General features: G+C 38.2%; 1 protein-coding gene across 3 annotated transcripts in view; it reads left to right on the top strand.

Annotated features, from left to right (window-relative positions):
- Nucleotides 1–13,711, top strand: part of KIF1B (kinesin family member 1B) — an 89,500-nt gene that overhangs the window by 40,078 nt on the left and 35,711 nt on the right. For 2 of the 3 annotated variants that reach the window (XM_010577336.1, XM_010577335.1), the window contains exons 16-19: nucleotides 791–897; nucleotides 1,379–1,462; nucleotides 3,084–3,264; nucleotides 3,677–3,749. In XM_010577336.1, the coding sequence (XP_010575638.1) occupies nucleotides 791–897; nucleotides 1,379–1,462; nucleotides 3,084–3,264; nucleotides 3,677–3,749 (445 nt within the window). Of the gene's footprint in view, nucleotides 1–790; nucleotides 898–1,378; nucleotides 1,463–3,083; nucleotides 3,265–3,676; nucleotides 3,750–7,994; nucleotides 10,125–13,711 lie in introns of those variants that run through there. The other variant, XM_010577337.1, reaches the window with a different exon arrangement.

Below are 13,711 nucleotides of genomic sequence, written 5' to 3'. Positions count from 1 at the left end.
GTTGTATGGTACTACTCTAATATGCATTGGACCTACTGAAAAGGATATCAAACTTGGAGAGAATTCAGCACAGAATGATGAATAGAATAGCTTAGGGCTAAGAAATCATAATAAGATTTGAGCCTAGCTAGCTGACATCAGAAATGTGTTGAGTAATAAGTAGAGCGAGAAGTTCGTAAACATTAGGATTGAAAATTAAGTTGTCCGTATCTAGAATTGCTCAAATATTTTACTTTTGAATGGACATAAAATTTCATGCTCTAGGGATACAGCCAACCTCTTGCTGTCTGGAAGCCAGATGAAACTGCTTGTGGCATCAAATTATTCAGCAAGAGTGTCTTGAGCCATTTTTGCTCCTTTGTTGAAGTACAGATGGTGATTATTGGAAGGGATGATCACTGTATGCCAGCTGAAATGCACCACTGGAAGTTCCTGTCACTTTTTTTTTTTTCCTTCTGTGTTCCTTTGCTAAAGAGAGAAGGAGGTACACAAGAGGGAAGGAAACGCATTAAATCCAGAGGTGTTTAACATTTCAATTCTGTCTTTAAATTACATGTTTTAAGAGAGAGAAAACTTCTCTTTTCTTTTGTCAAGCTGTTATCCTCCAATTCATGGTAAATCTGGTAAGTTCTCTGCAACACAGAGTTAAGTGCTAGTTCAAACCTTTAAAACTTGAAGGATAGTCTTAATAGTTTAGACTTTCTCCCTGGATATTTCTGGGCTGTATTGTCCTACACAGAGTTGTAGAAAGTGTCTGATTTGCTCTTGAAATATCTTCTGTTGGACCCAGGGTTGGCCAAGCTGATGCTGAGCGAAGGCAAGACATTGTATTGAGTGGGGCTCATATCAAGGAAGAACACTGTATCTTTCGAAGTGAGAGGAACAACAATGGTGAAGGTAAAAAAAACCTACTTCACTTAGCAAAGTATTGCTGAATCTTTCACTCCTCACTTGATAGTTGGCCGGGGAATACTGGTGTTTGAAAGTTTCTCTTACTCAAGAAAACCATCAGGTTTGACTTGCTGTTTTCTTGAGTCTTAGGGGAAGAAAATAAAATTTGGTTAATGGCTTCAAATTGCAGGCTGCAGTCAGTATAAGAGTTAAGTTCTGATCTTGGTTAAATACAAACATGGAAATTCAAACAGAAAAAATAATGATTATTTCCAACTGCAATATGTGGAGATGTCAGTAGTATTGATTTTTCTCATGGGGTTTTATTTCTTTTTTTAATCAGCATGGCATCAAGGAGTGATTCACTTGTATCTTGTTTTTGTGTTAGTAGGAAGATAGGCAGAAAATGAGACGCTAGGGTTTGCACACTTCAGTTTCTGTACAATGCTTTCTAAGGTCTCATTCATCAATCTTGTTTTCTTCATAGTTATTGTTACTTTGGAGCCTTGTGAACGATCAGAAACCTACGTTAATGGCAAGAGGGTTGTGCAGCCTGTGCAGCTGCGCTCAGGTAAGAAATGTTAGAACAGATTTTTTTGTAGACTCTCCGTCTAAGAATTGTCCATACGTGACATTTGCATCATATGTAGAGAATTCTGGATGCTATTAAAGGACAGCAGTGTTACCTTTTTGGAATGTAGCTTTTAAACAGAAGTTGGTACAATTAGTTTCTTGGCAGCAGTTTGTTTTCTTTCATTCTTTGCTGCACTAGCTGTAAGTGTACTTAAATATTCACTGCCACGCAGCATCCTGCTTGCCCTTCTGCTTACCCTGATATTATTCAAATACATTCTTGCCCAAGCCTATTGCCCTTGGCAGTCTTAGTGAGACAGAACAGACAGACTGCCAGTTGCTGATGGAAAATTCCCAGTTTCCTGGCAAAGCTAAGATACGACCCTTTGCAAGAATACAACAGCTTCTCTTTGCTCGCATTAGATTTCCCACTCAGTCCCTTATATTCCTTTAGAAAGGCATGTAGAGGAATAATTAGAAAGGAGGGAGTGACTTCCCTAAATTATGGGGTTTAATTTACCTCTTTCAAGTTATGATGCTTTCTGTGTTCCTCCCTCATTTTTCTACTGGAAAAAAACCCCACCAAAACCAACCAAACAAAAAAATCACCTCTGAATTATTTGCATCAAGTTATAAGTGAGTATTTTCATGGAACCAAGTGTACTGACTTCAGCACAAGCCTGAGCAATGAAGGAAGAAGTTTTTTGCTGCTCTGTGATTGCATATGGCTCATATTGAATACCATGACTTTATCATTTAGTACTTTTTAAAAAAGTAGGTTTTCTTCTTTCCGCATCTGGATAATTGAGTTACTAGAAGAATATAGACATGGTATCTGACATCTTTCAGAGCCTGTATTTTAGTAATACGTTGATAAGGACAATTTTGGTTACTTTGGAGGTCTATTTACTAGAATGCCTTTTTAAAATTTTAACTACGTTAATATGCTCTCTAGAAGAGCAGAGGCATTTTACTGTCTTCCATCATGCTCACATTTCAGACTTTGTGGACAACTGATATCTCTAGGATTTAGCTGAAAGACTTGTAAAATATTAGATTCCTTCAGCTCTTCTGACATTAATGTAGAAGAAGCTGTAAAATCCTTCCATAAATCCCACCGATTAGGACGCCAATAAAATCAAAACATATAAACCACATTTTAAAGAAAAGTAAGCACAGTGCATTCCAGTGTTTGAAGTTAGGTTTTTCCAAGCTGGAAATTCTGCTGAAGTGGCTTTTGCCCATGTTTTGGCACTGCCACTGGAGGAGGGGAATGGAATTTAGTGATGTGTTTTATTTACTGCAACTGCTGGTCAGTCTCCAAGTTTGTCCTTTAATTTTTGATGAACTCTGCTGGGATATTAGATTGGACCCCTGAGGGTGATGTTGTCCTCTATGAGCACTGCTGCTTACCAGCAGTGGCTTGTTCTGTACAAACCATGCATTCTTTTTTTTTTTTCTTGTCACCTAGTTAACTTGAATGTATACAGAAATCCTTATAGGGCAATCTTCTCTTATTCTGTCACCCAACAGGATAAATGGGATGAATCATTCAGTGATGTTTTTCAATAGTTTTGGAATCCTTACCTGAAAGAGTTAACTTCTGTTCCTATTCTTAGGAAATCGTATCATCATGGGTAAAAATCATGTCTTCAGATTCAACCATCCTGAGCAAGCACGAGCAGAAAGAGAGAAAACACCGTCAGCTGAGACTCCCTCTGAGCCAGTTGACTGGACATTTGCTCAGAGAGAGCTTCTGGAGAAGCAGGGCATTGACATGAAGCAGGAGATGGAGAAAAGGTAACAAAATAACTCAAAATTTCTACCTGAAACAAGGAGTCAACTGTAGGTTATTTGAGTGGTGTCTGTGCAAAACCTAAACCTAGGTTCTGCCACATAGCATCTCTGCTACCTGTTGTGAAAGATCAGAAAGCTTCCTTGTTATTTTACTTCAGTGTTTCAGTGCTCTAGCTACTTTAAAAATAATGGGTAAGCACCTACCACTAACCCTATAAACCTTCTTGTGAAGGACTGAAGTGCAACTTACAGGAAGTTCCACTTCTATAGTACTATAATAGACAAATAGCAGTTCCTTTTAAGTGGAGTGACTTTTACTCTTGTAACTGTAATTCAGTGGGCTGTGCGTGTAAAGTAGCGCCAACAGGAGAATAATGACCTCTTTGACTACTTCTGTTCTTTTGTTCATCTTCAGATTACAAGAAATGGAGATTTTGTATAAGAAGGAGAAGGAGGAAGCTGATCTCTTGTTGGAGCAGCAAAGGCTGGTATGTGTCCTTACTTCAGATTAACTATACCTTTGGCAAACAGTAATTCCTGTCCTTGCTTATCTGAAAGTTTAGGAAACCTGCTTGGGTTGTCTGCACAATGCAGTTCTCCCTTTGTTTTCAAATACTTTGTGTCTACAATGAATTATTATGAGTGTGAGTGAGCTCCTTCATTTTAATTCCGAGATTGTAATTGACAATGAAGAGGCTTTAATCAGTTCTTGTTGGGACAGGTTGGATTTCTTGCAACTTAACCTGAAAGAAGGGCATTTCTATGCTCTGTGTCTGTTGAAGTTCCTTTTCAGTAATCTAAACAGCTACTTCTTGGGATGTTTGCCTTTTATTTTTGTCTTGGATCACCAGAACATACTAATTTTGTGCTGCCAAAGAGATTCCTAGAACATTGATACGCTAGGTTTATTTTTTTGAATGATGTCTGAAAACGTTGCTGCATTGTGCATGTTTTAACCCTTCTCCCTCCCCCTGCATGGAGTTCCTTGTAAGGGTCTTAATGGTACACATGCCTATGGTGGGGTTATGACTAGGGAGCAGTGTGCAAAGGGAATGTTAACTCATTCAGAACAATGGGAATTCCACCATTCCACCTGTTTCTTAAATAGGAAGTCTGATAAATTAAGTCTGATATAGGAAGACTTCAGTCTTCTCACAACAAATATCTTCTGAAGTGCATTACCAATAGAAATGCATGCAGTCTTCAAGCACCCTGTGAATTGAAAAACAAAACCAAGCCCAGGAATGAAATCTAGATTTCCTTAAACCAGAGTCTCCTGATGCTTTAACGACTGGGTTGTCTTTTAGCCAGAACGCAAATGTAGTTGTGCCTGAATTCTAATAGAAATTTCAAAGTCATGATTCATTTGGTATTAGTATTAGTAGTAGTATTAGTCTGAGTTTGAGACCACCGTAAACTGTGGGTTAAATGCATGCTGGGTTTTAAACTGTAACGCTCTTCCCCTTCTCCCAAAACCAGAATGGAGCAAAATACTGTGGCTTCCATCGGTAAAAGCTACATCGTTTTTTCTTAAAAGTTATATTATACACTTAAAGACTTCTGCATCTCTAATTATTTCATCGCAAGGGACTAATTTCTTGGACGGAGAGCAGTAGCTGCAGACTTTGAACCACTTAGTTCAGAAAGGAAGTTAAGATGTGACTACTGTAATGTTTTATCTCTGCAATTTTATAGTTAAAATTTGTGTAGCTGAAAGTAGTATGGCAAAAATTACTTCAGTGTGAAAATAAAAATAGTTTGAGTATTGAGCCAGTTTTGGCTATGTGTCAAAGGAGATGCAAGTAATGGAATTCCCTCCGTTAAATTTTAGCTGACGGGCAGAAACTAAGCTATTGTATGAATTAAAGATGTGAGAATTGGCTGTCTGGGGAACTGCTTCAAATAAGGCTGCGTTTATAAAAGTGTTGTGAAGGGCATTTGTTTCCCGTATACTTAAGGTTAAGGGAAGGTTCTTTAGATAGTGGGTTGTTTAATACTGTAATAAAGTTGCTGATTTAAGCTTGTTTTGGTTTTGCTGATTTCAATTAGGGGACAAAGGTGGAAGACTATCCTACATGCATTACCACTGTAATTCCTGAAGGACACCTTTCCTAGTTGTAAGGGATCATATCAAGTGAGATCACTTGTCTGTTAAGCAGTATCCTGCTTATCGCAATGCTTAATGAGAATAGTTCAGATGACAGCAAAACTTCTTGACACATCTCGTTATTTCTGCGTCACCGTACGCAGAGTCTGGAATTGACAGGATTAATGCATTTGTACAACAGTAGTTAATAATGATTGGGAAATCTGGGAATGCATTTCAGCTTGTGTACCTTAAAAGTATTTACACTGCTGCGGTATCCAGCTGCAATATCAGGTTCTCTAACTTACAGCTATGTAAGACTGATATTGAAATATAAATATTGTTCTTGTTCTAAATTGGAGTATAATCTTGGATATAAGAAGCTGGCTAATCCTGTTTACCAGATTGTTTTAGTTTTGTGCTGAGATTCCAACCAATTTGGGTATTTATTTGTTAGATGTGCTGTACAAAAAAGATAAATAATAGCTCTTGTCCCCCCAAATTTACAACTAATATATATTTGCCTTACTAGTATTACTAGGGAATAGAAATAATCGTTCTCCATTTTACAAATTGAATGTGAAAATGTGTTTAATAGAGCTAAAATTATCTTCCTGGTTTTCTGGTCATAATGCCTTTGCAGTGCCCACTTTATTAGAATGTGGGTATATACCTATATTAATTGGTCTGGTTAACCTCTGAGTGCACATAGGGCAATGACCACATAGTGTCTCTTAATCAGCTATTTGTACGCAAGACGTGCTTTACCCATAAGTAGTAATATGGTAATTTTGTAACCTATGAGAATAATCCTGTGGAACTTGTGACTTAATGTTTGAGTAGTTCGTGTTTTGCCTTTCTGGACATAACCTTGAATGTGTAGATTGTACAGTGTCTTCCTCCAGGGCATCTTTTGTTTGCACTGCAATATGCAGTTTGTTAGATGCTGTGTCCTTAGGCCACAAATTTTGTCGGCTGTAAACTCACAAAGAGTTTATGTTCTGTTTCTAAACCAGTGTATTGCTTATATTTTGACCTAAACTAGAAGTGGATTCTCTAGTGCTATTCTTAATAATAAATATACGTATTCTTAATAATTACAATATTCTTAATAATAAAAATACATAAGGTCACAAGAAGCTCAAATAATGTCAATCTTAGGCTATGGAGCTTGTTGACCATAAGGTGGAACAGTATTTCTTTTACTCCCTTTCATCATTCCCAAAACAAATTATATTGTATTCCGCATTCTTCGTGGTCTTCTACCCGAAGTTTTAAGTCTAGGAACCTGTGGTTCTGAGTCAATGACCTGGGTTTCCTTTGGTTTTAGAGTAACTGGCTGTTGTTGTTCCTGATTTTTTATGTATTAGAATTCTCTATGTGAAAAATAGGGATGTTAGACAGAGGTTCATTAGAGACCAACTGCTGTGTTTTATTGAAGATGTTTGGATCACAATAATACATAGGACTTTGTTTGTTGAAGAGATGTCTTAATAATCTTTTAAAGAAAAGTAGTCTGACTTTAATTCCTGGTTACAGTAAGTAATAATGGATATCCTTAACTTCTGGTGGCAGTATACCTGAACAAACATTCCTAGCATATGGAAACCTGAAGCACTGCTCATTAAAAATCATTTAGCAAAAGGTGGAAAACTTGTAATGAAGAAGCAAAACACGTGTAACTGTTAGCAAATGTGTGGAAGCTCCAGGCTCTAGGGTTTGAGAAGAGGACAAATCAAGGATATCAAATAGAGAATTTGTCTTAAAACAATTAAAAAAAAAAAAAAAAAAAAGTCATTACTGCTACATTCTTCTGAAACTCATTCTTCGGACAGACAAGACTGTTAATGGTTTTTTTTCTTTAAACTAAGCAACAAGGTGACAAATGGGAAAAAAAACCCCAAACTACAACCCACCTCTGAAACTCTGATTCTGGATATCCTTTTAGCTTGTAGCAAGTCTTGGAGTATGAACCACTGTCTTCACCTGTCATAGTGGCACTTACAGTCCTTTTAACACTGAACCTTTCGGCTGCTTCTGTTTCATTTTTTCTTATCGTCTAACACTTCTCTGGCTGCTATTGTAGTGAAGTGGATTCTAAACTTGAGCATCCCTGCAACCACGTGCAACGTTACTAACCAGTGTTAACCCGACTTACTCTGGCTGCTCATGACATCTTCTATGATGGCTGTTGTGTTCACCTACCTGGGGAGGATTTGCTGAAAGAAGCAACAGCAGTCACCAAGGCAAATGTGTGTGGCGGGGATTTGCATGTCTTTGTAGCATGTGTGAAGTGCAGTTTACACTCGGTTTTTAATTTTTTTAATCAGGAACTTGGTTTTAGTTGATCTGTTTAAAGGTTTTGAAAGGGATTGGGAGGGAGGAGTTTAGATTTCTGCTATTTTGAGATGACAAGACTTTTAAATGTAGTGTGAATTTAGTGAAGAGCTCCAATTTTGACAGTCCATGACTCTTGAAGATTTTAATGTCTTAACACTCAGTCTTCAGGGACTTCCTTATCACTTGTTCTATTTTGATTTTTGATTTAGTTTTCTTTGCCTGCTACTTCTTGTTTAGCTTTTCCATTTTCTTACAATTTTAATTTTGGTTATTTTGGGGCCACTTCTTGATTTTTGTTTTTCCAAAGGATGCAGACTCTGATAGTGGGGATGATTCGGACAAGAGATCGTGTGAGGAGAGTTGGAGACTGATCACTTCCCTGAGAGAGAAGCTGCCCCCCAGCAAGCTCCAAACCATTGTAAAAAAGTGTGGCCTCCCCAGCAGTGGGAAGAAACGAGAGCCTATTAAAATGTACCAGATACCCCAACGTCGACGCCTTAGCAAAGACTCCAAATGGGTTACCATCTCAGACTTAAAGATTCAGGCTGTGAAAGAGATATGCTATGAGGTAGCACTCAATGACTTCAGGCACACTAGGCAGGAGATTGAGGCTCTGGCCATTGTTAAAATGAAAGAGCTTTGTGCCATGTATGGGAAAAAAGATCCAAATGAGCGTGAATCATGGCGAGCTGTTGCTCGTGATGTCTGGGATACAGTAGGAGTTGGAGATGAGAAAATTGAAGATGTTATGGCCAATGGTAAAGGAGTGACTGATGTGGATGACCTTAAGGTGCATATAGACAAATTGGAAGATATTTTGCAAGAAGTGAAGAAGCAGAACAACATGAAGGATGAAGAGATAAAAGTTCTTAGAAATAAGATGCTAAAAATGGAGAAGGTTTTACCTCTGATAGGGTCACCAGAGAAGGCTCAGTCAACCATGCCTAATGCTAAGTCTCCAAACTCTGCCAGTGTGGTGGATGTGGATAAGAAGCCCATGGATGACTTAAAAAGAAGCGAGAATGATGATCTTGCTAAAGAGGAGCGTGTTTCTCAGTTAATGGCAGGTGATCCAGCTTTCAGACGTGGGCGATTACGTTGGATGAGGCAAGAACAGATTCGATTTAAAAATCTGCAGCAGCAGGAAATAGCAAAACAGCTTCGTCGACAAAATATGCCTCACCGATTTATTCCACCTGAAAATCGCAAGCCCCGGTTTCCTTTCAAAAGTAATCCCAAACATAGGAACTCATGGAGTCCAGGCACCCATATAATTATCACAGAGGATGAAGTTATTGAGGTTAGAATTCCAAAAGAAGAAGATAAGAACAAAGATGAAAACAAAGAAAAAGAAGGTAGAGCTGCTTCAAAAGACCCTCAGCAGCTGTGGAATCTTTATGGCCCCCAGAGGAATCAAGACAATATCCAAATTAACAGGCAGCAGTTAAACACACAGTCACAGCCTAGCAGTCAGCAGCAGCCATCACCTCAGTTGCGCTGGAGAAGCAACTCTCTCAATAATGGCTCTCAAAAAACCTTGCGGCGTCAGACATCGGGCTCATCTGAATCATTGCACTCGTACAGCGGGCAGCAGAATCCGGACCTGCAGACTTTCCAGCAAAAACGCCACATCCACCAGCACCGACAGCCTTACTGCAATCACAACAATGGAGGCAGTGCAGAAGGCAATACAGCTAACTTCCACCCAAAACAGACTGACCGGCTTAACCACTATAACCAGTTTGTGACGCCCCCACGAATGAGGCGCCAATTCTCAGCACCTAACCTCAAAGCGGGCAGAGAAACTACAGTATGACTAGTTGGCCAAGAGTAGTCTGGGGGAGGAGGGAAGCAGGGGCAATTCTGGCTTATCATTGAGAAACAGCCAGGATTGGCTCTGCTTATGTCTTGGGTTTTGTTTGGCCAGGTAGAACTTGGGTAATTCAACATACAAACACAAGGTACTGGCCCTTCAGCCCGTTCAGTTTGCATGTGACTTTTGTTGCAGTTTTAACAACACATTGGACGAACATTCTGAAAAATTGTAAGAACTGTATTTGTAGACTAGACTTGGAGGGAGGGATGTGGAGGGGAGAACTTCCCTGCTAGCTCATTTACCATTTTTTTGTGTGTGTCTTGGAGTATTTTTCTAATGCTGAAAATACTGTCTGGAACTTAAAAAGTGCTACCTTTCTCCTGTGTTTTATGTAGACAATCAAAAGAGGAATTTAGTTTATAGCATTGAATGTTTCTTGTGACCTTTTTCTTAGCAGTAGGGAAACTGAGCATCTGTTTTTAAATTGATCTGGCTCTTCAGAACAATATTTTCCACTCTTAACTCAAATTCTTAATAGTAGTAATAATCTGTAAACCAAAAGTTGTTGGCTGACAAGATATGTGGCTTTTTTATAGAGAAATGAAGAAGCGCTATTGGGTCACAACAGTCCTACTCCCTGAGTAGGAGATGTCTTTTCTCCTTCTGCTTAAGTTCATAATTATTGGTATGAAATTGCTGTGACAGTTAAACTTGCCTGAATGGAATTTTATGTCAGAATATATATATATTGCTGAAGCAATACTTTGGAAATAAGCTTCCTTCTAATTCCCATTGTATCTCTAAATATAATAGTTTTTAATTATATACAGAGATTGTGGAAAGGAACTAGGATTTTTCAACACTATGGTGCAGGAAGAAGCCTCAAAAAGCTAATTCTTTTTATTTTATGTTTTCAGCTTTCTCGGGCATGAGTCTGGGAGATGTTCTTGAAATAGTTATTCTTATGAAGATTTATAGATCTCTACTTTGAATTGGCTGAATTCTCCTCAAAGATAGGAGAATTAAACTCTTTCATCCTAAATGTGATACCTCATATTAGTGCCTCTGGTCTTGGATTAAACCCTGGGTTCAAGACTTTTTTAATAAAGGAAAAGGTCACTTTGAAGAGAAAATAAGATTCGTTTTCCTTCTCCCCATACTCAAAATGCAAGTTAAAATTTTTACTATCTGTTTTGATCTGAAAGAGGTCTATACTTGCAGGTGATTTGCCATTAAAAAAAATGCTTGCAATCCCTACTTCAGATTGTTTCAAACAAATTACAGAAAAACTATTGATTCAGGAATAAGCTTTATGATCTTGGGGTTTTATCTCAATTGGAGAGTCCCAATTTTAATTATACACTTTCTGAGTTATGTAAAGTGCAAGACAAAATTGTGCTTACTTCTGAAAAACTGTGGACTTAAGTATAAGGCAATCTAAACCTTTGAGGACTTATTTTGCTTTTAAATTTAACCTGTATACAATTTTAAAAACAAAATTGGCTACTATACCACATTTGATAAGATAGGTCCACTTTGCAGTGTATCTGTACAGTTAAATGATTTGTGCCGTTTTGCACAAATATCCTTCATTTACTTGAGGTTGCTTATCTTTTGATAAAATATAAGCCCTACTGGTAATTGTTACTTCTGCGTGTTTCAGCATAGCTGTAGATGAGTTGGAAGTGCCTCAAGCTTAATTTCCATCTTGTTTCATTTCCTGTCCTATTTTTTTTCCCCTCCCCTCATCTGTACATGGTGTAGGTGCTGGTTGCAACATGTGTTATATGGCAGCCGTGCATCATTTACATATTGTTTAATCAAGTGTCAACTCTTAAATCTCTGCACATGTGTTACTGATAGGATACTGGCCCTCTGATGTAGGAGATACAAAGTCAGTCCCCTAATTGTCCTAAAAGAATGAGCTAGTCCCATCAGTTGGAACTTTTTTTTTTATGGCAGGTTTAATTTTGTGTCCCAATATGGCTTTGTAACTTGCATTTGTCTCATGCTTTGACCTACTTGAACAAAGGAAATAAAGCATCATGTCCAAAAATGTCTTGATTCTTAAAGAAAAGAAGCCTTGTAGATGAGCACTACTTTCTTTGAGCTTGAGTCAGAATTGCAAAATGAGTTTTGGCCTGCAAATAATATTTTGCTGTTGCCTTTATTTTAGAATCCTGGTTTAGTAGTGCATTGCACTTTGTTTTTGTGCATGTCAAGAGTAATGAGTTCTTTCATATCCTCAAAAAGGCTTGGACTCTCAAAAATGCGTGCTTGGGAAAATCCTCTCAATTCTGTAGGAATAGGTGAGTCAGAATTAGTCTGCATGGGATAGGTCATGAGAGAAGACCAGTTTTATCTTGTGTCCCATTTTTGTTGAGGATTGTGGCTGCCTGTGCGAAATCACCACGTGATTGAGCATGGAGTAATTTTGAAGTCCATGCAACTACATGTACTGACATGAGATTAAAAACTGCTACTTGATTTTTTTAACGCTAGACACTAAAGTTTTTGCCAACTTAGTTCAGCTTAAAAATCTGAGAAGAAGTATCTGTAAATGCCTGGGTGGCGGTGATGATGGTGAAGAATAGGTTGCCATCAGTCTGTCTTACCCCACTGTTTTAGCACAGCACAAGAAAAACAACCCTGCTTATTCTGTTGTTGTATGATTTGACAAAAAAGAAAAAGGATAGTCAATGTCAAAATGGACTCCAGTCTGCTCAGAGGAAGCAGCTTTTTTTCTGGCTTTTAGGAGGATATTACAGAAATGAAACTTGGAAATAAAGTCCTATAAAAATAATTGCCCACTTTAAGAATTGAATATTAATTACAGTGCAGTGCCTCATCTGATAAGGGAAGCAATGTGAGAACTCGTGGATCTCCTTGCACTATTCAGAAATACACGCACCTCTTACTCCAAGTTCTGTATTAATGGAGCTATTGAACAGTAATACAACTGCTTCCATAGAAGACTGTGTGACAAGGCTTTCAGGTTAATGGAAATGTGGCATCCAATGATGGGGGTGCTGTTTTAGTAAGCTTAATTGCCATTGCGAAGTGCTGATGTGCTGTGTGCTTTGACAGCTGGCTTGTATCCACCTGTGCCATAGTGATGATTTCTTAAATATTCTTTAGGACTCACTAGGGACACGTGGATTTGGGGGTGTGGGGGAAATGCATGCCACTAATGTTCCTCTGATTGACTTCAATACCCTTTCTGAAGCAATCTGAATTTAGGGATCTGTCAAATTAGAGGATGCTATTTTTATCAGTACATTCAGCATAGTTTCAATATCTCTGTCCTTTATCCTCTATATGTTGAAATTTGTTCTTTTATCCTTTATATGTTGAAATTTGACTTGGATACTTCCCACTGAACCACTTCAGGAGCTGCCACATGAGAAATCTATGCTGTGTACCCATTTGTACTGTAAAGAAAGCAGTGAGCTGCCTTTGAATTAAATGGGATTTTCAGATCTGTCCATTGTTTAAGAAAAAACAAGTTTTGGATTGTCTTAAGAGCAAGCATCTGCCTTGTGAAAAGCAGAACTGATTTGTATTGTAACAAGTGCTCTTTCAATAAACTATGAAATACTCTTGTAAGTGTCAGACTTGTCTTAGTGAAATGGAAATGAAACTTGATTGCAGTCTTGTCCCAATTTTTTTGTCTTGGGGTTGGTATTGTTCTAGCAGAGTTAAAAAGGTTTATTTAATTGTTCCTCAGTCTAATTCTTGTAAGTCCATCCACCCTGATTTTTTTCTGCTGTGAAGTGAAAAGCAGCCTATGCAGATTTGTGTCTTATTTAAATTAAAAAACAACAAAAAAACAACAAAAAAAGACTTCTGTAGTGCAAAGGGATACAAGCCATACTCCTTTTCGGTGCTTTCCCGTTGTACCATCTTGTGTGCTGTTTATCTAAATTCTGGATGAAAATACAGAGCTGGCTGTTGTCTCTTTATTTGCTCGCTGAAGACAAAAGAAACTGACTTTTTTGTACACCTCAGAGAGAGGAGGGAATTGCACACACTACAGTACCTTTGCAGACATCACATAGATCGAAGGAAACATACATCCAAAGAATCTAAGTTGTTATGGTACAGTGTTCTGCTTAAAAAGTAGTCCAGTCTGGTCTTAAAAAGCTTGGCCTAGTCTGAGTGTATGAATTTTTTTATTCACACACCCCCCCCCCCCCCCCCCCCTCCCC

The sequence above is a fragment of the Haliaeetus leucocephalus genome, unplaced genomic scaffold (assembly GCF_000737465.1).
Source record: "Haliaeetus leucocephalus isolate CR32 unplaced genomic scaffold, Haliaeetus_leucocephalus-4.0 Scaffold556, whole genome shotgun sequence".
Taxonomy (NCBI): domain Eukaryota; kingdom Metazoa; phylum Chordata; class Aves; order Accipitriformes; family Accipitridae; genus Haliaeetus; species Haliaeetus leucocephalus.
This window is presented reverse-complemented; position numbering and strand designations above follow the sequence as displayed.